Source organism: Mus musculus, chromosome 5, assembly GCF_000001635.26.
Source record: "Mus musculus strain C57BL/6J chromosome 5, GRCm38.p6 C57BL/6J".
NCBI classification, from domain to species: Eukaryota; Metazoa; Chordata; class Mammalia; order Rodentia; family Muridae; genus Mus; species Mus musculus.
The window spans coordinates 36193584-36219279 of record NC_000071.6 but is presented as its reverse complement, the minus strand read 5'-3'; the positions used below and the strand labels follow the sequence as shown (position 1 = coordinate 36219279).

Genomic DNA, 25696 nt, shown 5'->3' with positions numbered 1-25696 from the left:
GGCTGGCCTGTCTGAACACTTGTCCCTATTTCCTGTTAATTCTCTGCTTTCTGTGTATGAATTCAGTGTGACCAGGCAGCCTCTGCCACTTCCACCAGGCCTTCCTTGCCTGTTGCAGTTTCATCTCCATTATGGACTGTATTCCCCTGGAACTGTAAGCCAAAATAAGCCCTTCCTGCTTTAAGTTGCTCTTGTAAGTGTATTTTATTACAGCAACAGGGAAGTAACTAAGGCAATATCAATTCATCATTCATGCTCTATCAACTCACCTATCCATGCACTCATTCATTATCTATCTATTTATTATCAATTCATTCATATATTATCATCAAATATACATCTATACCTATATTATCATCCACCTATTCCCTTATCCATTCATCCTCCATTTATGAATTCTCCACTTGCCCGGCCATCATTAATATATCATTATCTATTCATCATCCATTCAACCATCCATCTACCTATACATGCTTGCTCCACTTATCCATCTACCCACTTATCCATTTATCATCTTGTATCTACCAATCCATCTACTGTCCATCCACTCATCCTCCATTCCATGCATCATTCATTCATCCTTTATCCTCCATCATCCATCCACCCATTGTTAACCTATTCATGATTTTTCATTCACCATGTATACCTACCTACAACTATCCAGGAATCCATCCCCCACCCACCCATCCACCCACCCACCCATGCATTCATTATTCATCTGTTCGTCATCCATTTATCTAGGCTTTCAGTTAGAGTCGACTGTGAGTGGTACCCAAGACTCTAAGTAGAGGGATAGGGATGAGGAAACCACCCATGACAGTGTGATATAGTCCTCACTGACATGAGACTTAGAAAAACAGGGAAGCTCTAAACATGTCACTCTATTAGAGAGGGTGGCTATCAAGAAGGACATCCTGGAAGAAGATTGTTTTCTCTCCCAGGATGGCTCTACCTGTGCAGTGCCCAGCCCAGTTTCTCCTCATCCCCATGGATGGCCCTCCTGCAAACCTCTGCCAAGTTTCAGTAGTCACCAATTGTTCAGTTACCCTAAACTACATCACAGAGAAATACCAAGGGCAGTATTGGCTCTTGAGGGTAATAACAGCATCGTGCCGTCCTATTCTGGCCAGGCCTATAACATAGCCTCTTAGTTGACCTGACACTCAGTCTCATGGACTTTACCCTGGCCTTGGAGATGCCTCTCTTTCTTTCATCCCTCCTCAACCTACAGATTCCCAATATTTGACCTGGTGTGCTGGAATGGCCACCCTACAGTGATAATTATACTGTGATATGGCCATTCCATGTACGAAAGAGCTCCCAGGAGAAAGCTGGCCTGCAGGTCAAAAGCATGCTATTGGTAGTTTTTGCCTGGAGTGGTTCCTGGTATAGGGGCCATGGCTTCTCTCCTACTATGATGGCAATTGACCCAGAAGATGAGCCCCACCTCTTAGGTCCACATACAATGACTGTCTTAGATTCTCTTTTGAGAATAGAAGACAGCACTGGTGGAAAAGGTCCTGGTGGCCTGAGTTGAGCTCAAACCCTCCTTGGACATTGGGACCTCCCCCTCTGGAGTTGTCTACTACTGTTATCACCTACCCCTGGGCTGGGGCCTCCCTGCAGCCTCTGTTTCTTCCTCCAGAAGCCCTTCCCAGGCCCACATCCCACTCTGAGTGGTCAGTGCCTCCGCTACTCCCAGGACTGGGATGACAGTCAGCTATATGTTCCCTGTGTCATTACCCTCTGCCTCCTAGGATCTGGTCTTCTTGTGTTCTCTGCTCCAGCAGAGTCTCAGGCCAGAAGTGAGTCTGGAGTCTTACTGAACTGAACAACACCCACAAGGTGTCACCCTGGCTTTCAGCACTCAGACCTCTCTGCTCCTTTATACAGGACACTGGGTAAAGCTATGATCATTTAGGGAGGACCTTGGAAAGAGTGTTGACAGATTTCCCTCTAGAAAATTCTCCACAAAGAAAATCCCTGCTAAATATAACTTGTGATTACCACAGAACTCTTAAAAACTATAAAATAGATGAAGCATAAATGCAATCCTTGTGTTAGCCCCGCCCCACGAGATTAAAACTATTAATATCCAAGATGAATATTCTCTCCAGACTTTTTAAGATGCAAATATATACATGTTTTATAAATGTTGAATCCCAAAGGAATTATGTATTAAACATTTTCTTATGCTCTGGCATGTTTTCGCAGCCGCTATTTTTAATGGCTGTATAATATACCCAGATCTAAAGAAGGTATCGTTTGTTTAACCAAGGTCTTGGTTTTGGATGTCTGAGTCACTTTCAATTCCCACTAAGGTAAAAAAGATGTGGAATGTTCAGAGCTGTAGCACCGTCCCTGTGTGTGCATCACCCTGTGCCTTGGAGTCTGCTTAGGCTACGTGCCTGGGCATGGTCATTCTCTCCTGCGTGCTTGGGTTTGGGGTCTGGGACTCTGATGTGTCTGAACATGTGGCAGGTTTGTTGAGACTGCTGTTGATGTTACTGGGGAACCGAGAGACTGAAGGGCCATTTAGATAAGAAGATAACTCTTCCTAGGGTGGCTGTCTCCTGGCAGAAGGAAGGCTTGCTTGGTAGGGTGGAAAGCAGTTATGGTTCTGTAAACCCGGCTTGTGGACAGCGGCCTCTGACCCCGAGCACCTTCACTAGCAACTGTTCTCAATGCTGTGATATGTGACAAAGCAACCAAAGGAAGGGTCTGGCGTTGGCTTGTAGTTTGAGGGTGCACAGTCCCTCATGGTGGAAAAGCCGTGGCAGGTGCACGAGGCAGCCAGTCACATTGCATCCACAGTCAGGAAACAGAGAGAGAAAGAGAGGGAGAGTGGGGAGAGTGGGGAGAGTGGGGAGAGTGGGGAGAGTGGAAGAGTGGGAGAGTGGGGAGAGTGGGGAGAGTGAGGAGAGTGAGGAGAGTGGGGAGAGTGGGGAGAGTGGAAGAGTGGGAGAGTGGGGAGAGTGAGGAGAGTGAGGAGAGTGGGGAGAGTGGGAGAGTGGGAGAGTGGGGAGAGAGGGAGAGTGGGGAGAGTGAGGAGAGTGAGGAGAGTGGGGAGAGTGGGAGAGAGGTAGAGAGGGGAGAGTGGGAAGAGAGGGAGAGAGAGGGAGAGAGGGAGAGTGGAGAGAGGGAGAGTGGAGAGAGAGAGGAGAGTGGAGAGAGAGGGAGAGAGGAAGAATGGGGATAGTGGGGATAGTGAGGAGAGTGGGGAGAGAGGTAGAGAGGGAGAGAGGGAGAGAGGGGAGAGTAGGAGAGAGGGAGAGTGGAGAGAGAGGGAGAGAGGGAGAGAGAGGGAGAGAGGGAGAGGGAGAGAGAGAGGGAGAGAGGGGAGAGTAGAGAGAGAGAGAGAGAGAGAGAGGGAGAGAGAGAGAGAGAGAGAGGAGGGGGGAATGCTGGTGCTCAGCTCACTTTCCCCATTTTTCTCTGCCCCATGCTTCAGTTCATAGAACGGTGTTACCTACCCATGGGTAAGATGGGTCTTCCCTTTAGTTAAATCATTCTGGAAATTGCCTCACAGACATGCATGGAATTGTGGCTTCTGGTGATTCTAGATCCTGTTGAGGTGAAAATGGATGTTAGCCATCATACCTTGGCTCTGTATAAGCAAGCCTGTTGCCATCAGCTCTGAGCTTGCTGCAGCACATGGCATGATAGAGGTGACCCTCATCCTCTATCATGTTAGCCTGGGCTCATACACAGCCCCAGAACAGGGATCAGGAAGGTGGAAACACACAGGCTCAGAACTTGTATAGCATCCTTTCTGTATGTTTCATTGGTAAAGCAACTCACAGAGAAGAAAATCCTGGGTTCAGAGCAAGGGTTTGTGTACAGACAGAGAATCATTGCAAATGGATTTAACACCAGGAAGGAACTAACTGAAGCCATCACTTCCATCATGGCTGAGGTATGAAGGAGAGGTCCATAGAGGTATATAGAAAAATCTAGGGGCTGGAGAGATGGCTCAGCGGTTAAAAGCACTGACTGCTCTTCCAAAGGTCCTGAGTTCAAATCCCAGCAACCACATAGTGGCTCACAACCATCCATAATGAGATCTGACACCCTCTTCTGGTATGTCTGAAGACAGCTACAGTGTACTTATGTATAATAATAAATAAATATTTGGGCAGGAGTGAGCAGGGACTGAGCAAGTAGGGTTGACCGGAGTGAGCAGAGGTCCTAAATTTAATTCCCAGCAACTACATGAAGGCTCACAACCATCTGTACAGCTACAGAGTACTCATATACATAAAATAAATAAATATTTTTAAAAAGAATCTATTTCCAGGCTTCTGAGACTGTCTTGGGGTCCAGGGATAGTACAGTGGGGTCCAAATGGCAAAGAAAGGAGCTGGGATGGTTTCAATCCTGGGGTGGTTTTTCTACTAACCAGGGTTTCTTTATGGGAACCATCTGGCCATAGACATTGAAGGTGTCAGGGCCAACTCTGAGAATTGCTGGGGAGTAGAGGTGCCTGGGTGGCCTTTGAGACTTACATTAGTGATCCCATCATCACCATTGTGTTGAGTCCGGACCAGGGATGGCTGGGCCTTGCCTGACTCGTTGGAGTTTCTCTCACTGTTCTCTCAGCCTCTTTGAGGGTGAGGGGGGGGGGGTGTGACTCTCTGCAGCCCTTGTTTGAATGCAGGGGCTGATCTCTCCCAGGAGAGTGCTCCCATCTCAGACACTCTCCACACACTTTGTCTTTGGACTTACTGTGAAGGACATGCTGCAACTGAGAATTGTAAACCCTTCCCCAGTGAGAGGTTGTCTGCACCACCCCTGGTGCCTGACTGAGGTAGAAGGGTAGGGTAGAGGTGGGCAGCATAGAAGCTAGGCTCAGACATGGCATGCTGTACCAGTACAGGTAACTGTAGCCCAGCAGCCCTGAGGTATGCATGTAAAGATGACTAGGAGAGTTACTAGCCAGTGTCCTCTGACAGCTCTCCTTTAAGCATGGCATGGACCCAGGTTCCTTCTGTATTGTGGCTCTACTTACTCCCTACCCCTGACTAGGTCTGGGCATCCAGTCAGTGCCTGCATCAGGCAGAGGAGGTCAGAACACAGGAAAGATAGCTCATGGGAGGTCCTGCTTCTTAGCCCAGCCTGGGTCACCTGTGTACCCCAGTGCAAGGGAGGATCAGAAAGATCTTATGCACCTGGGGATGGATTTGCCATGGCCACCTGGCCATTGTGGCACTGTGCATATCATGTTCAGCAGGCCCATGTGTGAAGTTGGCTGCTCCATGGGCTGACTGTAGAACACTGGGAAATGTCTTCCTCAATGCCCAAAATTCTCATCTGCACATGGTGACAGCAACAGTCCCCCTCTCTACAAGGTCCTATCACCTCTGATGCACAAGGCCTGGCTACACCCAGACCCCATTACCCAGGACGAGCTTAGACAAAGTGTCCTGGGCTCTTGTCTTGTTGATGAAGGCCAATGGGCATTGGAGGACCTGGAGAATTTCAAGAAGTTCTCCCTTGTCCAACCAGAGGCAGGTGTCACGGGACACAGGAGACAGGAACTCAAGCATGACCTTGGAAGGTGGCTTTGGTCCTGTGTACACCCGTCCCCACACCCTTTCCTGCCTCTGCCAAGCCACTGCCTTGTAGCTTAGAACCTGCTCACCAGCTAAGCTCACAGCAGTGCACCCCAGGGAGTGTGTCGGAATTCAGAACTCGCCACCTGCCAGGCCTGTGTGGTATGTGCGATGCCACATGAAGCTTAAGTAGTTCACAGGCTTGGCACTGAGCCACCTGCCGCCTCTGCGCCCACCATCCCGAGGAGAGCAGGGGGCTACCTGTACTTTGAAATGTTTCACCAGCAGATGGCTGCCATCGCTTCTGTTTGGCTTTGTTTCCCTCTGTGTAGGAGTCTTCTCTGGCCTGGTGCCTGGTTCTCTCTTACACAGGCAGGCTCCGCTGCTCAGAACCTTCCTCACCCATGCTGCGTTTGATTTAAAATTCTACTTGGGTCCCCATCAGGACTGCTGGCTGGAGCCTGTGGAAAGCAGTAGGCTTGTGAGATCAAAGGGGACAGTTTAACCCTATTCCACCTGCCCATTCATGACTTCTCCATCTCTTCTGGAGTCAGAAGTCCAGGCTTTCAGAGTGAAATTTTGAGTTCAAATCCTTATTCTGCTTCTTATAAGCTGTGTGGCCTTAGGAAAACTGCTAGTTGTCTCTGATCCCTTGTCTATGGAATGAGGATGGCTGTATGGCCTTGGATTGGGAGTCCAATTAATGGATGTAGAATGGATAGGCCAGTGCCCAGCTTCGATGCTTCTGACACCATTCTTTATCAGTCTCTGAGGAACTCCTGTTTCTTACAGTGATGGGGCAGAGGGACCAGGTTTCTAATTCTTGTGGATCCCTCTGTGGGGTGGCATGTACCTCCAAAGTGACAGGCCCAACACTGCTCTCCACTATGTGGAGACTGAGCCACAGTCTTGCCTCCCAAGGGATCCAGAACCTCTACTCTACAACCCTTTCCTGTCACCATGTTCCCATCACCTCTGTAGAGACAGCTGCTCTGATTTGCCCTTCCTGTCCTCTGTCTCCTATAAACTGGGGGAATCACAGTGTTTCCTGTACCCAGGCTCCAGAGGGTCACTTGGAGAGGAAGGCAGCAGAGGACAGCTTGACCTCTGGCTGCCCTTCTGATCTCTTACTACTTTTTGGTGAAGTCGAGGGCAGGATGGGACTGACCTGCTGTATCTCAGCATGTTTGCTGTTGTTGTAACAAAATACCCAAAACTATAAGTTACAAAGCACAGAGATTTATTTAGCTTAGAGTTCTGGAAACTGAAGGGCCACAGTATAGCTCCAACACATGTTCCTCCAATGAGGGCCACTGCATTGTCCCAGCCTTCCATGTCAAGACAGAACAGATGTGTGAATAGATCTCTTCTTTTTCCTTATAAAGCTGCCAGTGCCACCTTGGGGGCCTCCATCATTATCCCAACACATGCATTTTAGAGGACACATGACAACATGGCAGATAGCTCTAGCCAAGCCCATGCTACCTTCTGCTACTTGCCCTACATTGTGTGCATGGTACACCACAGACCTACTCAAGATGGCTCTCTGTGTCAAGCTGGTGTAACCAATCTTCCACTATCCTCTATCCCTGCTCTGCCCCATCTCCTTCCTCCTTACCTGAGGACTGAAACCCCCTCCATTCCCTTAGGAAGATCTAGTAGCCTGAACCTTTTCCTTCCCACATGCCTTGTTTGGCTGTAGAGGGAGCACTTGCTGTGAAATAGGAAATCCTGCCTTAGTCTGGTAACCCCCTCTCTGTCTGCCTTTGTCAGTCACGGCTCCAGCGATGATTCCCTGTAGGGAAGGGGCCTGGGAACCCAGCTAGCCTGTTTGGACTGAAGTTTGTGCTCATCCCGTGGCTCAGAGGTCAGCACAGAGCTGGAGAAGTAAATCAAGTCTGGTGCCCCCGTATGTTCACCCACGTGCAAAGCAGAGTGTCCTGTGGACTGACTCTGGGCCCCATGGAAGGAAGTCTTTGTCCATTTTGCTCAGAATTCCCACCTGCACTGGGGCACGAGTACAGCTGCTTCTCTGCAGAGGCCCATATGTCACAGCTGGGATTGGGTCACATTTCCTATGTGGTATGCTCAGACTCCCATCTCTCCTACATCTCAGCCTGTCCAGCCCCTAAAACTTCCACCAGGGCACCTGCCCTAGTCATGGTGAGGTCCCCATACTCCCACCTTGCCCCTAAGCCCAACTTCTAAAGAACAGAACCCTTCCTCTTGCCCCGCTTGGAACTGGCTCCTGGCTTCCATCTCACTCAGAAGTCCATGTGACCCTTGGACATAGCCACTAGGGCCTCAACCTCCTGCCCCTGGCTAGCCATCCAAAGCCAGGCCCTCTCTTGCTCTCACCAGCCCACCACCCTCCTCCTCCACTCCCCATCTATGCTCCAGCTCAGTTCTGTCCTGAGCCCTCTAACCTGTCTAACATGTCAGCTTCCAGCAGAATGGCCTTCCCAGAGCTGCCTGCAGGCTCCACCTGAAGCATCTCTCTCCCGAGGTACTCTCCTGAGGTATTCCCGCCCTGTTGTTTTCTCTCCGCTGAGTTCCTCACACTCTCCTGGGATTACATACAATCCTTAAGATTTTTGTATTATTTTGACATTATATTAATGTCATTTTCCTTTCAAATGTCATTGTTGGCATTGTTTCCTTGTATGTGGCTCATCTGCCTGGCATGTTAAGTAGCAGGTTTGAGTGAACACCACCCTTCACAGTGACAGTCCTGTACCCCCCACATCCCACCCCCAGATCTCATCGCCCCCATCCCCACCCCCTGTGCTTTGAGAGCTACCAGTATAGATTGTGGGCTAGTACCACTGTTTCCCAGTCCCTCCCCGCACACCCCGCCCCCGTCCCTGCACACCTCCTGCTGATGGAAAATTGAGCAATGGAGTCCTTCCTTCATCTTCAACCTGAGATGCTAACCTGGTCTATTCCGTTTGGATGACCCAGCCTTCATGCTTGATCCACACCTGGCTTGGGGCAACTTTCAGGAAGCCTGGGTGTCCCTTGACTTCCTCTGGGCATGGTGCTTTCTGTGGCTCTTCGTGTCTCAGGGCCTCGAGAACAGTGGGGTGCTTCTGAGTGTACGGCAGCCAGCAGGCCTAGAAAAGTAGGACACCCTCCACCCGCAGTGTATAGTATTGGCCAGTGTCAACACTGTGAATTCCCCTACCATGGCCAGCTTCAAGCTGATAAGGCATGTTCCCAGATACGGACTGGATTAGAGTCGTTGCCTTAACCCTCTTTCCACAGCTGTGGAAGCACAGTGGCTCCCTGCTGTTCAGGGCTCTGGAGTCTGTGGGCAGTGGTTTGGGAGGGCATGGCTGGCCCGACATAGCAAATGGAACATTTCCAGCTTTTCCCAGAGCTTTGGTCTCCTGGCTTGTCACCCTCCCTAGCCCTTATATCTTCGTTGGCCATGTGAGTGTGGTGGTGGATATTGAGATGCTGGCCTGGAAAATGGTAACACTGGTTCTGGGTGCCTGGTTCTGGAATGTTCTGTTAGTGAATCTCTGGCTCCCCATACCCTATAGAAAGCTCCAAGAAGTGGGGTATCTCTGGGCAGAAAGGCTTATGGGGAAGTTCTCCATCTCACTTATTCGGGCCTGGGAGCCCATTGTCCCCAGATGTGTTCTCTGTTGACTTCATGTCTTTGCCTGCCCTTCCTAGATGCTTATCCTGATCTCAGAGCTATGGAACCTGGGTATACACAGTTCTCTGTGCTGAGGGAGGAAGGGGTCATAAGGAAAGATCTGGTGGCTTGCTTAAAGTCTCCAACTGTGATGATCACACCGCTCCTGGTGACAGGAGTGGCTGTCTGTGCTGGCATGCAACCCTCAGCATGAATACCTGCGACTGTCATACAAAAACTCCATACTGGCCTGGCTTTCCCTAAAAGAGTCTCAACAGAGGTCAGCAGTGCCTGGGACATTGACGTGTCATGTGCAGGCACCGGGACAGGTGATCTTGTTTCAAGATCCTGTAAGCCCTCCAGAGTTATCTGCCTCCCACTTACCCGTGTGTGTGTGTGGGGGGGGGGGCATCCCTCTGATATGAGCTGTAATCTGGGTTTGAGGGAATCAAGGCCATGAGGTCTCTGTAGAAGCTTCTGGAAATCTGGCATGGGTGCTGTCCTGGGTGGACTAATTGGGCCCAATTAGGGGAACTAGGGAACCCAGATGTTCTGGTTCAGGTGTGGCTTCTCCATTCCAGGACTGCATGGACCTCCCTGGGCTTGCTTCATCCCTGCAGATGCCAGCATTACTTTCAGCCAACTTGGCAGCTAGCAGGCATTCAGGCTTGTCGTGTTCCCCAAATCCCTGACCCCAGATCACTGTAAAATGATAGCAGCTTCTAGAATCCCAGGGGGCTGGCCTGGATGGCCTTGGACAGTGTCCCAAGTAACTTCTCTCTTGAGATGAGAATCACTGGATCCAGGTCCGAAAGAATCCTGCTTACAAAAAAGTCACTCTCTCTTTCTGCTCTTCTTGGGCCTTTCTTTTGTGGCCTAGGGATTGCCACCCTGAGAAACTGGTTTGGAAGTGGTGTGACTTTCCCTTGTCTTCTGAAACTATTTCTGCTGTCCTAAGTAAATGGCTTAAGATGTGTGTCACCCTCTCAGGTCAGAAGCTCAATCATGTCTAGTCCCTCCCAGTTTGGTAGAGAGCTCACAGGCAACAGCAAGGCTTTCCAGCTGCACCTGGGTGTTAAGATGCCCGGGCCACACCCCTTCCTCCACAGCTAGTGGAGGGGCCCAGCTCAACCTATAGGCATGTTTGCTTTGGCCAGCAGAGGACTTTACGGAGCCTTCAGCATAGAGGCACATGAAGCTCTCATGGGTTCAGCCTGAGGTTCCAGTTCCATGGGTGACACTGAAAGGATCGGTGGTGGGTTAGTGACCTCATAAGGACATCCTTCTTGGGATGGGTTGTGGACACTTGGGGGTTTTAGAGATATTAGAACACATGCCCCCACTTGCTCCCATTGTTTTTCGGTTATAGGTAGGAAACTGAAACCCTTAAATCATGGTTCCAGTACTCTGGAGGAGCAGAGGGGTCCTTCCCCTGGGACACAGGAGAAATGGGCTGTGCTGTGGTTTCCAGATAGGACAGATGATCTCATTGCCCACCTGCCCCCCTTGATTGTGGTATTTGGCTGCTGTTCCATGCCGGGTATATAGAAAACTACTTCTTTCAGGCCATGAAATCCTTGAGGGGCCCCTGGGGTAAGGACCTGCTATTCTCTCCCACACCCAGGGTACAGACTCTGGAATCTGGGAGCTGGATAACACCTGGAAGCAGGTGAACAGGTAAATTAGAGCCTGCAATGATTCTGGGGCCTTGTTTTTTTGGGGGCCTACCCACCCAGATCTGGAAGGGACCTTCCAGCACAAATAGCTTCCCTGAGGGTAACCTTCAAGTTACCTTCCTTGGGCTCTATGTCTTCAAAGTGTGTAGATGCCACTTCCTGGCAGGAAAATAGAACCATGTTGTTGGAGAAAAGGAGGTGAAGCAGGCAGTAGAGGAAGGGGACAGCAATGGGGTCTTCCCTGGTCTCTCATGGGCACCAGCTTTGGAAGGGGCCACCTCATGGACCGCTCTCTAAATTTTCCAGAAGTGCCTGGAGTTTGTGTAAATTATTTGCAAAGAAGAAGAAAGGATGTTCGACTGCTTTGTGGAGCCTCCGGCATAGAGGAACCTGAAGCTCTCACGGGTGCAGGCTGAGGTGTCAGCTCCATTGGGGGACACTGAAGGGGCCCACAGTGGTTCAGTGTTCTCACAAGGACATCTCTCTTGGGTTGTCGCATTGGGACCTAACTCCACTGGGTCCATATTTGCTACTGACCTACCATTTTGAAGGATGTTTTTAGAAAATTGCCCAAAGGTGCCAAATCCTTAACCCCAAACCTTTCAAACCCGGATCCAAGAAATTCAGAAGCCATTGACCCCGGTAGAGTTTCAACCCATCTAGATCTCTGTCTGATGGTGGCATCTGATGGACACCCATGCCTGTGTAGTAGAAGTTTCTGACATCTTCCACCTGGGCAGCCTGACAGAACCCCTGCTCCCATCTTAACCAGGGCACTGTGGTCCCCACCTCTAGTCGCTTCATATCCTGCATCTCACCCTCACGAGCAGAATCTGACCCACTGGCGTGTCTGGTGAGGATGGCAGCTCTTCCCTTTGGAAGCAAGCAGCATACAAAGCTGTCTGATTGGTCCTTGTCCCCCTGCTGAGCTGCCATCCCTGGCCACTAGGTGAACTGGTGGGTCCCGTGGAAGTTGCTGCTGTCACCCCTCGTGCACACCCCTCCTCCTGTCCCTCTCTCATCAGCCACAAGGTGCAGGGTGATCAAGAGTGTGGATCAGTTGGAGACTGAGTGTAGGAAACCTGTGTCTCGCCAACAGTGTGCAGTGGGCCTGCGGGGTTCTTGTCAGGTGTGCTCTGTGGCAGGCTCCTGAGGGCCAGGTGTATGTGCAATGCATTTGATCAGTGGTCTGAGGCAACAGCTGTCTCCAGGCCCTGAGCTGAGGGGAGGAGAGGGATGGAATGAGGAGAGGCCTCACTCTGCCCGTCCCTCACTGTAGATCTGGGTCAGAGGCAGTGAAATGGGCTCAGAAACAAGGCGGACATGGCACTCACCACCTCCTGGTCTCCAGCAGACCAGCCTTATGTAGCTGGTGATGTCTCTTTGGAAATGTCAGGTCAAGAGAGCCGTGGCATATCACTTACAACTGTGATCAAGTGTCCCTCTGGCTCACTGTCAGAACAGAGGAGGGTCTACTCAAGGTTCCTGGGGAGATGAGTGGGCCTCAGATGGTGACTGGTGACCTCAGCCAAGCCAAGCAAGTCTCATCCCCATCTAGGCAATGGCGAGCTCTGACAGGACCTCACGCGCACATGCCTCAGATGTTTGAACATCTACTGTGAGCAGGTCTTGTGTTGGACTTGAGGCCTATGCAAAGACATCCATCCAGGGGCTGTGAGGGGCTCATTAGGCACTGAAGACTGTGAATGAAAAGCAAGCAGTGGGCACCTGAGATAGGCAAGCCTTCCCACTGGAGGAGCACCCATGGGAGGCTGCGAGGAAGGGATTGTGAAGCCCCAGGGACCATGCTCTTCTGTTAGAATAACAACAGCAAACGTCGTTTGGAGAAAGCATCTAGTTTATATAAACTTGTTTGATCAGGCTCCCCAGAGACCCTATCGATCCCCAAGATAGGTTTTGCTGGTCCTGGTAGGTCACTGGGTGCTAGTCTCTAAGTGAAAGAACTTGAGGACATCTCTTAAAACTGTCTTAACATCCCTATGAGGCAGGCACGATCCTCCCAGTCTACAGATTAGAAAACTGAGGCTCAGCAGACGACTAGGGTGGACCTCTTGCTACTGCCATTCCACACCCCTCAGGGCTTTCCCCAGGACTCACCCAGCAGGGTTTTTTTTTTCTTTTTGATTTTAAGTACACCCCAGATTGCTTAGCACCAGGGCGGCTCAAGTCTGGGTGAGTAGACAAACTCCTCTTGGTGGGACAGGATATGGGCAAGAGTCATATAAAGTCCAAGTGTCCCTTTTGGGTGGTAGCCAATGACTCAGGACCCTTCCTCAGAAAAGTCCAGAGTCACTCATGTCCCAGCTGCACCACTGGGAGCCAGCTGGAGAGATCCTAGCCTGAGAATACCCAATTTCCACCCCAGAGCCATTATACTGACTAGTGACAGTCCCCTCCACCTACCTACCCTTACCTACTTGCTCTCACCCTGTAAGGGAGGCCGCTGACGGGTTTCTCCAGGCCATCAGCATCACAGCATGACAGGAGAGGGTGGCTTACTGGGGCAAGGGGGGAAGAAGACTCCCCATTTGTAGCAGGAGTAGAGGGGGCAGATAGGACAGAGACAGAAAGACGACACTGCCCAACTTTAGGGAATCATGGTTTTGAAGGTCAGCTCCACTCTGCCCTACCTGCACAGAGCCTCAGTTTTTTATCTATGACATGGGGGTGACACCCACTTCATAGGGTCCCCTTGGGAGGCAGAAGCCTACGGGTGGGCAGACTTTGGGTTCTGGTGGCCACGGTCATGGCTGCTCGTTGATTTTGGAGACGGGCTTTTTCCACACGAGGCGCTGGCAGTGTTCCAGGGCATTACACATTTCAGCGGCCTCTGGGCTCTTGCACCAGAAGCTGGGGCCCATGACGCACTGATCTGTGCCTAGAAGTGGAGTCTTAGGGCCGTGGCAGGCCCCCATCTTCTTGCATAGGTCCGTGGGGTTCATCATGAACTTGAGGCTCTCTATGAGCACAGGTTCATACTCGGCCACAAAACGGTTGCACTGCATCACATAAGGCAACGGCAGGATCCGGCAGCCACCTTTGAAGGCATTCAGAATGTCCCGCTTGGTGCTCTTGTGGTCCAGATTCTGGGAAGACATGCCCAGCAGCCTTTTGCACCCTTGGCAGAAGCTGCCCTGGTTTTCCTCATCCACCGGCAGGGATGGTGTGGTTGCCACAGCCCTGGAGATGGACCTGGCCCGCCTTTTGCTGCCACACAGCTTGATGGTCTCACATACTTTCTCTGGGGTGACTTTGGACATGAGCTGCACCAATTCAGGGCTGTAGGTGTCTACCAGGGTGATGCACTGTTGGACTAGAGGCTCGGGCACTACGGTGCACACTCGCTCCAGTGTGTGGCTGATGAGAGCTTCTGTGCTGTTGGTCACAAGCCACTTGTCCAGCTCCTGGACCAAGTTCAAGCACACGTCGCACGTCAGGCCCAACTGCATCTGCAACTCATTCGTCCTCGGCATCTCCATCTCCAGAGAGGGGACTCCATCCACAGCGGCCACTCGAGTCAGCCAGTGGGCAGACTCTCTCTCACAGAAGCCCCCCTTCCTGCAGACCTCCTGTGGGGGGAGACCCTGCAATGTTTGCTTAGCAGGGACAAACTGCCGGTGGATGTAGTTCTCGCAGAGGGCAGCCAGGCCAGGCCCCATGGACTGACACTGATTCTGGACAGTTACCTCTGCCAAGGTCAAATTAGACTCTAGAGCATCCTGGAGCAAGGAGATCAGCTGGACACAATCATGACACACAGCACCTTCAGGCATCTGTGATGGGTGGAAGCTCAACGCCCCGTTGGATAAGAATGGGGCCATCACCTCATTTGCATCCTCCTGGGTCAGCGGTCTCTCCGAGGTAGTCTCAGCTAGGTGCCTCTGTAATGGTTCACAGAGGGTGAGCGCAGTGCACACAGAAGCCAGGTCAGTCTCCTGAGCGCCACTGAGCATGCTCAGGACAGCTGCGCTGTGGTTGTTCACCATCCACTTGCACTTAGCTGAAGACTCCTGGCTTGGAAGCCACTCACAGGTCTTCATTACTGATGTCAAAATATCCGACTCTGTAGCACCTGGGTTCACCCCATTGCCAGCAGCCGCGGCCACATCCTGGCACACACTGCAGGGCAGGGACTTGACTGTGGGCTTGTTCCAGACAGCACTCTGGCAGTGCCTCACGGCCCGACACTTTGCAGCTGCCTGCAGGTCCTGACACCATACCTCCGAACCCTTGGCACACTCACGGGGAACTGAGATGGGGCTGGCCCTGGCAGCCCCCAGGAGGCCAGACCAGAGAATCAGAGCGCACAGCATAGTGCCCATGGTTCCACTGGCTGCTCCCTCTGCTTGGCTCTCGCTATAAAACTAGCTCTCCTGTCTAGCCTGCTCAGCAAGGTACCTGCCCGCTGCTCCTCCCCAACCTGAGTCAGAGCCCCACCTGCCTGGGTGCTGGCCCGTCCTCTCTGGCTTCTGCCTCTTGGCCATTCTACCTCCCTCTCTCTCCCTGAATAATCCCTATTTTCAAAGTCTAGCTTCTTTGGGAATGAAGCTTCTATTCTGTGTCACACCAGGCCCAGAAGAACCAAATTCCTAGAGTGGCTTATTTCTAACTGGGCCTCATGGCCACATGCCCGCCACAGGCTCTGGTCCTAAGGCCCCACTGTCCAGGGACTGACTGGACTACTGATCCCACAATGCCTGGGTGAAGGCTGCTGGCATGCAGAGCCTTATTCTGGAGACTTCTATGGGAGGCCATGTGTGGGCTGGTCCCTAGCAGATGCGCATGATGTTTGCTGAGGCTCACAGATACAAAGGGGTTTTCTGTTTCACGGTTAGGTCATCTGTTGGCTTCTGTAGTTTTGGAAATAAGCGTTAAGCAAGAGCATTGGCATCAGGCAAATGCACAGCTGGCCACGGCCTCATCCTGTTGATTCTGTGGAGGACCCTGAAGCCAGACTCACCTGTTCTGATTGACAGGCAGCTCCCAGCTTCCACGGGAGTGGGCAGATCAGGGACCCTGGGAACTCTATGAAAATCCTGCATGCCTTAGTGGTGTGAGTCCCACACATGGGTATCTGTGGCTCAGACGTTGGGGTTCTGGGTGCCTAAGGAATCCACTTCCCAGTTATGTGGGAAGGTATCCCAGCTGCCTTTGCAACAGCTTCACAAAGAATGCAGATGGTGCCTCCTGTTGCCCTCCCAAGAGGACGGGCTACAGAGAGAATATGGAATGAGGTTCGCTGAGCCCTTTAGATGACTGACTGCTAAGGTCTCTGCTTCCTTTGGGCCAGTGGAGGAAGCAGGCTTGGTGAAGTAGAGAGGTTGGGTTCTCTTAGCTGCAGGGCCACCAGGGCCAGCTTGTCAAGCTGTACAGAGGTGGAACTAAAACAAAGTGCTTTTATCTAGACCTGCCTGGGCAGGCCCGGGCTGACTCACCCCAGCACCTTACCCAGTTGCTGTTTATGGAACACCCACTCACTATTCACTTTGTTTTTGGGGCGCAGGCATTTTTTCAACCCTACAATCAACTCCGTTTGCCTGCCATTTGTGTGATCTTCCATTTGACTCAGTTTTGACCACTCCCCAGAGTCCATCCAGACCCCACAGTTAGGGCTTCAGACTATGCACTGGCTCAAACCTCTCCACCTACCTCTCTATCAGGGTTCCCATGGCCCTCTCTAAGCTCAGTTGCTATTAGGAAGTCTTACAGAACCCAGGAAGGCTCCATACCAGTATATCCCTTAGGACTCAACTTAGGGGAAGGTGCCAGCAAGAAGAGATAGGCAGAACATGGGACCTTTGAGCCTACAGCCAAGAATTGACAAATCTCATTGAAGAATTTCATCTAGAGCGCTTGCCCTTTCCCCAGAGTCATGGCTGAGGGATGGCTGAAAGTCCCAGGATTTTAGGCTCGCTGGTGGGAAGCACTACCCACAGGCTGTCAAGGACATCAGCCCAAATCATCTAATGAGTTTAGTAAGTGCAGGCTCAGGAACTCAGGACTTAGAGCCTCTGTTGTATTTTGATATAGTTTTTAACTTAGAAGACAGTGGCAGAAATAGTTCAGAGAATGACTTACTTTCCCAGGTATACTGATAATATTTATTTACTCTCGATATACCTATTTTCTTGTTATCCATCCAACCATCCACCTACCCATCCATCTGTCTGTCTACCTATCCACTCATCTATCCTGTCCATCCATCCTTCTGTCCATCTATTTATTCATCTACCCAGTTATCTGTCTGTTCATCTGATACACACACACACACACACACACACACACACACACACACATCCCTGTCTGTCCACTCATAATCTATCCATCCAATTATCTGTCTATCCATTCACTTGTCCGACCATCCAACCATCTATCTATCCATCCATCCATATATCCAATTTTCTATCTGCCCATTTATCTACTTGTTTATTCATATATTCATCCAGCCACCTGCCAATTTTCCATCCATCCATCCAATTATGTATATGTATGTCCATCCAGTTATCCATCCATTCACCGTCTGTCTATCTATCTGCCTATCCAATTTTCTGTGTGTTCTTGTACCCACTTGTCCATCTTGTCATCTGTCCATCCATCCATCCTTCCATCCACCCATCCTTCCATCCATCTATCTATCCCATCTATCATATGTCTACTATGTATATGTCTATCCATATGCGTAAATATTTGCATTTAGTGTGTCACAACTGCTGTGGGTGGCTGTGGGCGAAGCCATTGTGTTCCTTTGCCCATTTCTTCCGTGTACCGTTCCTAAGAATGAGGACATTCTCTCCCATGGCCACAGTGTATTTATCAAAACCTAGAGCTGCAGTGTTGACACAGCACTGTTGTCACACAGCACTGCTGTCACACAGCACTGTTGTCCACGCTGTCCCAGTGTCAGAGGTGCTATGTCCTAGCACCTTATCTCCCAGGCCCACATTGCCTTGCTCACGTCTGCCGGTAGCCCTGTTGGCCTTTTCTTCTGTCACATTGGGGCATAAGCTGGTAACCTTTCCCAAGTTCCTCATCGATGATGCTTCTTAACTGGTCCAGCTTGGTCTTTAATGGCCTCCTCCTTCTGCACTGCCCTGGGTCCTCTCAGGGAATCGGACCCAGAGACACTTGAAACTGGTTAATGTTTTTCTGCACAGGAAAAGCTTTCTCCTCTTTTCTAGTCCCCTTCTGCTTTCCCTATCCTTTCTTTCCTTCAAAGAAAGACTCGTGGCTTTTGATTTTATATCTACTGTTCTTAAATCTGATTTATTGTGACTTTGAACTATTGTTTGTAGGCATCAATTCATTGGCATTTCTGGTTGCTTTGATGCCTGAATGGCTCCAATTTTGACCTGTGGAGCATATGGAGCTTTTCCATGTCTCCTCCTTGTCCCCATCCTTCCTTGAGCCTCTTGTATCCAGGCATGACACCACTCCAGGCTGATCATTCCTCAGCCAGCCCTAAATTCAGCTTTCCTTCCAAGGAAAATATTTAGAAGCCATATCTGGAAGCCAGGTGAGTCTGCTATGCCACTGTCCTTTCCAGACCTTCATTGACACAAAACAAGGACATTTTACTTCTTATTGGTAAGGAAAATGGATGAAGGTGTAGGGAAAGATGTGTGCTTGTGGAACCATATGTCCATAAAGTAGTGTTTACCTGTGTGCACATAAATGCATGTGATATATCCATTCATCCATCTATCCATCTATCTATTCATCCATCCACTGACCCAGCTACCCATGTATTAACCCATCCACACACTCAAACACTCATGTGTCTACTCACCTACCCACCCTCCTTCCCATCCATCCATCCACCCACCCACCATCCACCCATCCACCCATCCATCCACCCATCTACCCATCCATCCACCCATCCATCCATCCATCCATCCATCCATCCATCCATCCACCCACCCATCTACCTGCACGTGCTCTCATTTTTGTGCGCCCATTTGTTCATATGCACTCTCCTGTGCAGCGGAGTGCAACCCAGCTGTCCTCTTTTTAGCGTTTGGAGCTCCCTTGCCTAACAGTAAGAAGCCTAGCTCTTATTATCTTTAATGTATCTATTCATTCTCATTTCTGAATCCAAATGCATTTTAAAAATTAGTTTCAGAAGTGCTAGCCCACTCCACAGTGAAAAGCAAAATCTACTAACTATAATTCTGTATCTATTGACAGTGGGTTTTATTCTTCTGAAGAGGAATTTATACACAGCTAAGCACACACATCTTAAGTGGGTAGGTCAGTGAGTGTCAGCCAACACGCATGCTTCTTTAAATCACACCCTACTCAGGACACACAGCCCTTGCTTGTGTCCCTTTCCAGTTACTCAGCTTTCCTCATTTTTTAAACTCATTTCCAGTGCTATGAACATGCATTCAGACATACCACTCTGCTCTTCCCTCCACAGCTGTCTGCACGGCCTTCACAGCTGTCTGCAGTTAGTTCCTTTGCAGGGTCGTGCCTGCCATGCAGCCCTATAATAATCTGTTTATCCACTGTGGACTGACATTGCTGAATTCTGGTGTGGGGTTGCTGGCCATTCTGAACATTCTTGGTAGCATGATGTGGGCTGTGCAGGTTTCTGTAGGGTGTGTGCCAAGGTTCCTCTCTGCCGAGTGCCAACCCTCCTGACATGTTCTGAAATGGCTGCACCTGCTGCCACCACCCAGCACCACTGGTGCCTGTCACTCCTCATGTCTCTGATTTCAGCCCTTCAGAGATGATGAACAAATGCTTTTACCCCCTGAAGGTTAATGCTCTGTTGCTGCTGTTGAGATTTGTTTTTTTTTTTTTTTTTTAAGAAATCCTACTTGTTCCCAAAGCTGTTAGAACACACTTGTTTTTTATTCTCAAGTAAAGACTGGTCTGGTTTGGTTGTGGTGGCATGTAGGCAGGTAGCTGGGGATCATGTTGTGATGACTTGGAAGCTGGACCTGGGAGGAAGCAGAAGGGGGCTCAACTACCTCATTCCTGTGGGAGAGTGCTGTGAAGAGGGGGGATCTTTTTTGTCACCTGTTGAGTACAGAAACTGCAACTCTCACACTCTGCCCCCTCACCCCCCCTCACCCCCCCCCCCCCCGCTCCCGGCACTCTGCCCAGCCTCTCACCTGAGTGGCGTTATCACCATTGGCCTCTCACCTGAATGTTGTCATCGCCATTGGCCTCTCACCTGAGTGGCATTATCACCATTGGCCTCTCACCCGAATGTTGCCATCACCATTGGCCTCTCACCTGAGTGGTGTCATCACCCTTGGCCTCCATGCAGAAGGGCAAGGAAGGAGAAGGGCTGGGCGGCCTGCTCACTTGCGGTTTCTACTCTCCTCTGGGGGTAGATGATGAAGCTATCTGTCCAGCCACAACCTATTGTCCCCTCACCCTACTCCTCTACCTCTGTCACCCCCTGTGATACTCTGTTCCCTTCCTCCTCATTTCTGTCCTTCCTGGGTCTTCTGGGTGACACTCCTGTCCCTTTCCCAGGACTCTTCTTCACTGTCCAGCCACATGTGGACCAGGAGGTGGGATTCACCAGCCACTTGTTTCACGTGTATTCTGCAAGCTCCTGTGAGCTGGACCTCAAGAGGGACGGGGATAGGGAATAGGAGATAGGGGATACAATGCTCAAACACAACAGGACCCTCCCTGCTAAACAGCACAAAAGTAGGGATGTGACAGGAAGCCAGTGACATCAATGGTAGAACAGGGTTCCCTGGAGAAAGGAGAGGCACTAAATACTCTACAGTAAGGACATAGGACATGGGTCGGGGGGGGGGGCACATGCTGTTCCTATGAAACAGCAAGGAGGGGCCAGGGGGCTGGCCCACCATGAAGCTGCTGATCTGACTCAGAGAAGTCAAGTGTAGAGGTGAGGTTCTTTCGCATGTCTCTGGGGGAAGGGGTGTCTGGGAAGAGAGTACCAGGTTGGAGTGAGGGGAAGCTGAGACTATGGTCTGATTTTCTTTGGGCTTGCCCATCTATAAACTAGCCTGTGGGTGGGGTAGACAAGGAACCTGGGGTGGGGTTGGGTGAGCAGAAGGCAGGCTGAAGCAGAGGGGTCCTGGCCTATGAGTGCCTCTAGCGAGCAAGTCAATTGAAGTCTCATCACTGCCCAAGCCCAGACAAAGCGGAACCTGTGTTTCCATAGAGTCTTAGTTAGCATCTACTAACTCAAAGGTGATCAACATATAGGATCTTCCCCCCTCCCCCACAGGTCCCTTGGATCTTGGGGAATAGATGAGGGAAGCAAGCTAGGAGGTCAGGTGGGGTCTGACTAGGTCACTGTGGAGTTCAGTGGAGACAGGCTCTTTACTTCTGGAGTTTGCTGTATCTCTGTCCCTTCTGAGGCCTCCCCTGGAACCACTAGGCTATGAGCTCAGATGTGAGAGGTCTTGGATTCTGCCCCCTCCTGGCTTCCCAACCATAGAGCTAAGGTTGGAGCCCACCAGCCAAAGCCTTGCACACCTGGCTTCATCAGGGGCTGCTGGGCCAGGAGCAGGGTTGAAGATACAGGGGTTCCTGTGACTGCCTGACTGGTTACTGCACCCTGAGGCCGAGTATGGTTTGGCTTTAAAAAAAGAACATTTTGTCCTCCCAGTTCCAAGACCAGAGACGGAGCTGTCTAGGCTCTTGAGACCTCCATAGATGTTGGCTGAAACTGCAACTGGCCAACTCATCTTTGCACCTGTCAACAGCGGCTTTCTTCTTTACTCCTTATGTTTGTTTTCCTCTCCTCAAAAGATCCATTCAGGGGGTTAGAGCCCCAGTGGAGATAACTTCAGCTATGTTCTTCCATGAAGACCTAAGGTCTGGATGGATCAAGTCACAGATGACAGGGGTTGCACTTCAGCATACATTGGGGGCCATACATGCATACATACATACATACATACATACATACAGCATACATACATATATACACACATATACATACATCATCCATCCATCCATCATACATACATACACACATCCATATATCATACATACATATATACATACACACATCCATATATCATACATACATATATACATACACACATCCATATATCATACATACATACATATATCATACATACATACACACATCCATATATCATACATACATACATACACACATACACACATACACACATACATCAACCCTTGGCAGGTGTGTTCTGGGCTTTAGTGCCCTAGCTCCCATACTTACACTATGGCTTAGATTGTCCTGGTTCTTGGAAGCTTAGGGGTGAGGCACTGTGGTAGAAAGTTCATCCTGAGCCTCTGGGATCACAGTGCCTTGGTGTTTCTGAACCTCTCCTTTGCCGCAGTACATCCTGAGCATTTGGTACTATGGCTCCCTAGGCTGCGCAGGCCCAAAATGCCAGGACTCAGACAGAAGAGATCCTAGACCCGAGCCTCTGTTACTGGCAATGCTGTGAGCCAGACACAGACCCTGAAAGCCCAGAAGCCATCATGACTGTTAACGTGTAGTCATCATTGCAGTCCCTGAGGTTTAGGACCTGGGGACTTTATGGCCTCATGGTGGCTGGAGCCCAAGTTCGTCCATATTCTCTCTCTCTCTCTCTCTCTCTCTCTCTCTCTCTCTCTCTCTCTCTCTCTCTCTCTCTCCTTGCGTTTCCATGTGGCTGGGACAAGCCTGCAGACTCCTGCATTGTTTCCAAGGCCACCTTTGTGCAGTCCAGATCTCAGATCTGAGGAGCCTCCTGGCCGACCTTGCCCATGAGCACTGGGGTTGGGAAGAGGACTGAAAGACCACACTCGAGATAAGTAGGTCAGCACATCCCAGGTAGAGGGAGGAGCTGGGCCAGTAGGCGGGGCTCCTCTTCCCTTGTTGGAGGAGGGGAAAGCAGCAGGTCTGAGAGAGGATGCTGAGCTGATGCTGGGCTGATGCTGGGCCGATGCTGGGCCTCCTGGAGTTTAGTTCTTCGCTTGTGTGCACTCAGCTGTTATTTATTGGGCATCGATTCTGCACCGAGTGCTATTCTGGGTGCTGTAGATACTTGAGTTAACTAGATAGATGGCAGTCCACACTCCTGGGACTTACACTCTGGGGGAAGGATCAGAAATTAAGCAACGAACACAGTAAGCATGATAGCGGAGAGTCAGGGGAGGGGGTGAAAAGAAACCCTACAAGTTGCAAGGAGACTGGGAGAATCCAGTATGTGGTCGGAAACAGTTTTGGCAACTTGGTGCTATTTGAGTGGAATTCCAGAAAAGGCGTGGGAGAAACCTGGGAGGGAGTCTGATTATGTGCTAAGTAAGGAGGCCAGCACGTACAAAGGTCCTGAGGCAGGTGATGTAGGAACATCAAGGAAGCAGAAGGCTGGGATCGTGAGTGGGAGCAGGAGCTGGAGGAAGCAGGATTAGAAGATCCACATACTAAGAATTCTGGCTGGACTCCCAAGAGAAGTAGGTGGCCATTGCAGGGACTTGAGCAGAGCAGTGACGTGACCTGAGAATACATTTATATGGGGACCAGCCTTGGGCAAGGATGACAGCTGGGAGGGCCAGCAAGCAGGAGTTAGAAGCAGTAAGGCTCCAGGGGTGGGCATGGGCGGTGACTTTGAATTAGAAATCTGCTAGTGGTTGGATTTGTTGGTTGGTAGTTTAAATTGGGACAGGAGAGAAAGCATTTGAGACAGCACTAAGCATTTGACCTGAGCTATGGAGAAAACTGTCAGGAGGAAGAGCCTCGCCAGGCACACCTGTCCTGGATGTCATTGCATCACCCAAGGGAGACCAGGTGCCTGTTCAGGGCGTGGTGTGGAGGAGGATGGGGGAACACAGAATGGGGTCACACTGTGGGCAGTGGGAAGGAAGGGTGTGTAAATACAGGCTTGCACCATGGGCGAGCTGTCCCTGCCCACAGAAGGAGCACATTGGGTGAGGACAAGAGTGGGAACAGAGGACTCACATGATATAGAGAGCAGCCAGTGGGACATCAGCTCAGAGCCCAGACCTCCCCTCCAGGAGTTAGGCTTCAGCAAAGAGCTCGGTCCAGGAACAAGTGTGGGGTCCCAGTCTGTGGTGGCAGTTGAGGTCTGAAGTCAGGTTTTCCCAGGGGAAGTACCAGATGGTGAGGGAGGAGCCAGATTAGGGGAGTCAGATGGCTGGGAACCCCAAAGACACATGAAGCTTTAATACAGAGGGGTTAGGGGACGGAGTGCACGGTTTGGCCTTGGAAGCTGTGAGACCTCAGTTGGGTAGAGGTCTGTGAACAGCCATGACTGGGCACCCTGGCCTTGCTAGAGAAGCTAGCTGGGAGGCAGAAACAAGGGAAGCCATAGTGGGCAGGGGCATTGGGAGCCTTTCTCTCAGCTGGAATGTCATGACCTCAGCCAGTCCCTTCCATGGGCCTTCCTCTTCTCCCATGCCCTTTATAATCAGTATTACACCATGAAACGCTAAGGTTCTCATTCCCTGAGAAGCACAGCGCTCTGGATGGGACAGATGGACCATTTAAATGTCCACCCTGGCCTGGGGCAGGACAGGGGTGAGGCTGGCTTGCCAGGTACTGAGAGCTTACTGGGACAGAAGTCTCAGGCCAAGAGCCAAAGCCTGCTCCCAGCGCCTTCCTTCTTTGTCTTTCTCTTGCCCACAGCCGCCCCTCCCCCCTCTCTATCCCTCTCCTCTTCTTTCTTCCTCCCCTGTGCTTTTGGTGCTTGATTTTATCTTCCTTACTGGCAGTGAGAGAGGCTGGCTTGTTGAGGAATGGAGGACAGAGGACAGAGAAAGGCAGGCAAGGGACAGCTGAGAGGCTCACCATAGACCACACTGACTGCAGCCTCCCGCTAGTCCCCTGTCCCCAAGGGAATGCCTTTCCTTCTTTGAGCATGTGCCTTCTCCGGGGTCAGCTGTGACAAAGTCCACACACAGCTCCCACAGTAGGAGTTGGCCGGTCCTGGCCACTGGGTGTCCTGATCGAGGTGACCTTGTGCCCAGGGCTGCTGGGATGGTGAGGGTGCATCTGTCCAGGCTCTGGGAGGAGCCCTGATGCTTGCCATTCTTCTGCCATGGATGCTGAATTCATTTAGAGCTCGCAACTGCGCTTCCTTGCTGGGCCTCTGCATCCAAACTCCCCTGCACGCAGCCCATGAGTATGGTGTCTAGCTGCCTGTGACCCCGCCCTTTCAGGTGCTATAGGAAGAACTGATGCAGTGAGCCAGGCTGTGGTGGGCAATGGGCCTAGGTGTACAGAGGGGCCGCAGCCTCGCCTTCAGCCTTCTCTTCAAGATCCTCCTCTGACTGTCATAGCAACACTAACAATCCCAGCCCATCTTCCTGCCCATAGGCCCAGGAACAGGCACCTGCTAAGTCCACCAAGGGACACCTCAAGATGACTCACACAGGCTGGGAGGCAGGTACATGTCCCAGCCTGGATTGAGGGTGGAGCACTATGGGCAGAGCTGGTGGCAGATGGGTAAATGTAGGGTTGAGTCTCAGGAAGGTTCTACTCCAGGGATGCCAGGATCTCTTTAGGGCTCTCTGTATGCTAAATTACCTTAGATCTCTATGGCAGTCTAGGGGACAGGGATAGAACCCAGTTCTGTCCTGAGGACACCAATGGGTAATTAAATGACCACAGCCCCAGGCCTAAGGAGGCAAGTCCTGATCTGCCAACCACACTCTCTCCTTCATCCAGCAGGACCTGGAAGAGCAAGGACTTTCTCCAAGGGCCCTAGGGAGCTGGTACAGGTGTGCTAACATAGAATGAGGGGTTTAGCTATGAGATAGAACCCGGGTGGGAAGCACATATCCTGGGCACAGAGAGTTTTCCTCATTGGCTGAGAGAGGCTGGG

The 25696-nt window shown here is 50.9% G+C and overlaps 2 protein-coding genes across 3 annotated transcripts in view; one reads left to right on the top strand and one right to left on the bottom strand.

Moving 5' to 3' along the window:
• Sorcs2 (sortilin-related VPS10 domain containing receptor 2) overlaps positions 1-25696 on the top strand; it is a 381018-nt gene that overhangs the window by 178918 nt on the left and 176404 nt on the right. The gene's annotated exons all lie outside the window — the stretch shown is intronic.
• Psapl1 (prosaposin-like 1) lies at positions 12712-15259 on the bottom strand. The gene has a single exon (NM_175249.3). The coding sequence runs from the start codon at positions 15212-15214 to the stop codon at positions 13637-13639; it is 1578 nt and encodes a 525-aa protein (NP_780458.2). The 5' UTR covers positions 15215-15259; the 3' UTR covers positions 12712-13636.

Coding starts and splice junctions, on each gene's coding strand:
- Psapl1 (NM_175249.3), bottom strand. CDS start 15,214: ATGGGCACTATGCTGTGCGCTCTGATTCTCTGGTCTGGCCTCCTGGGG.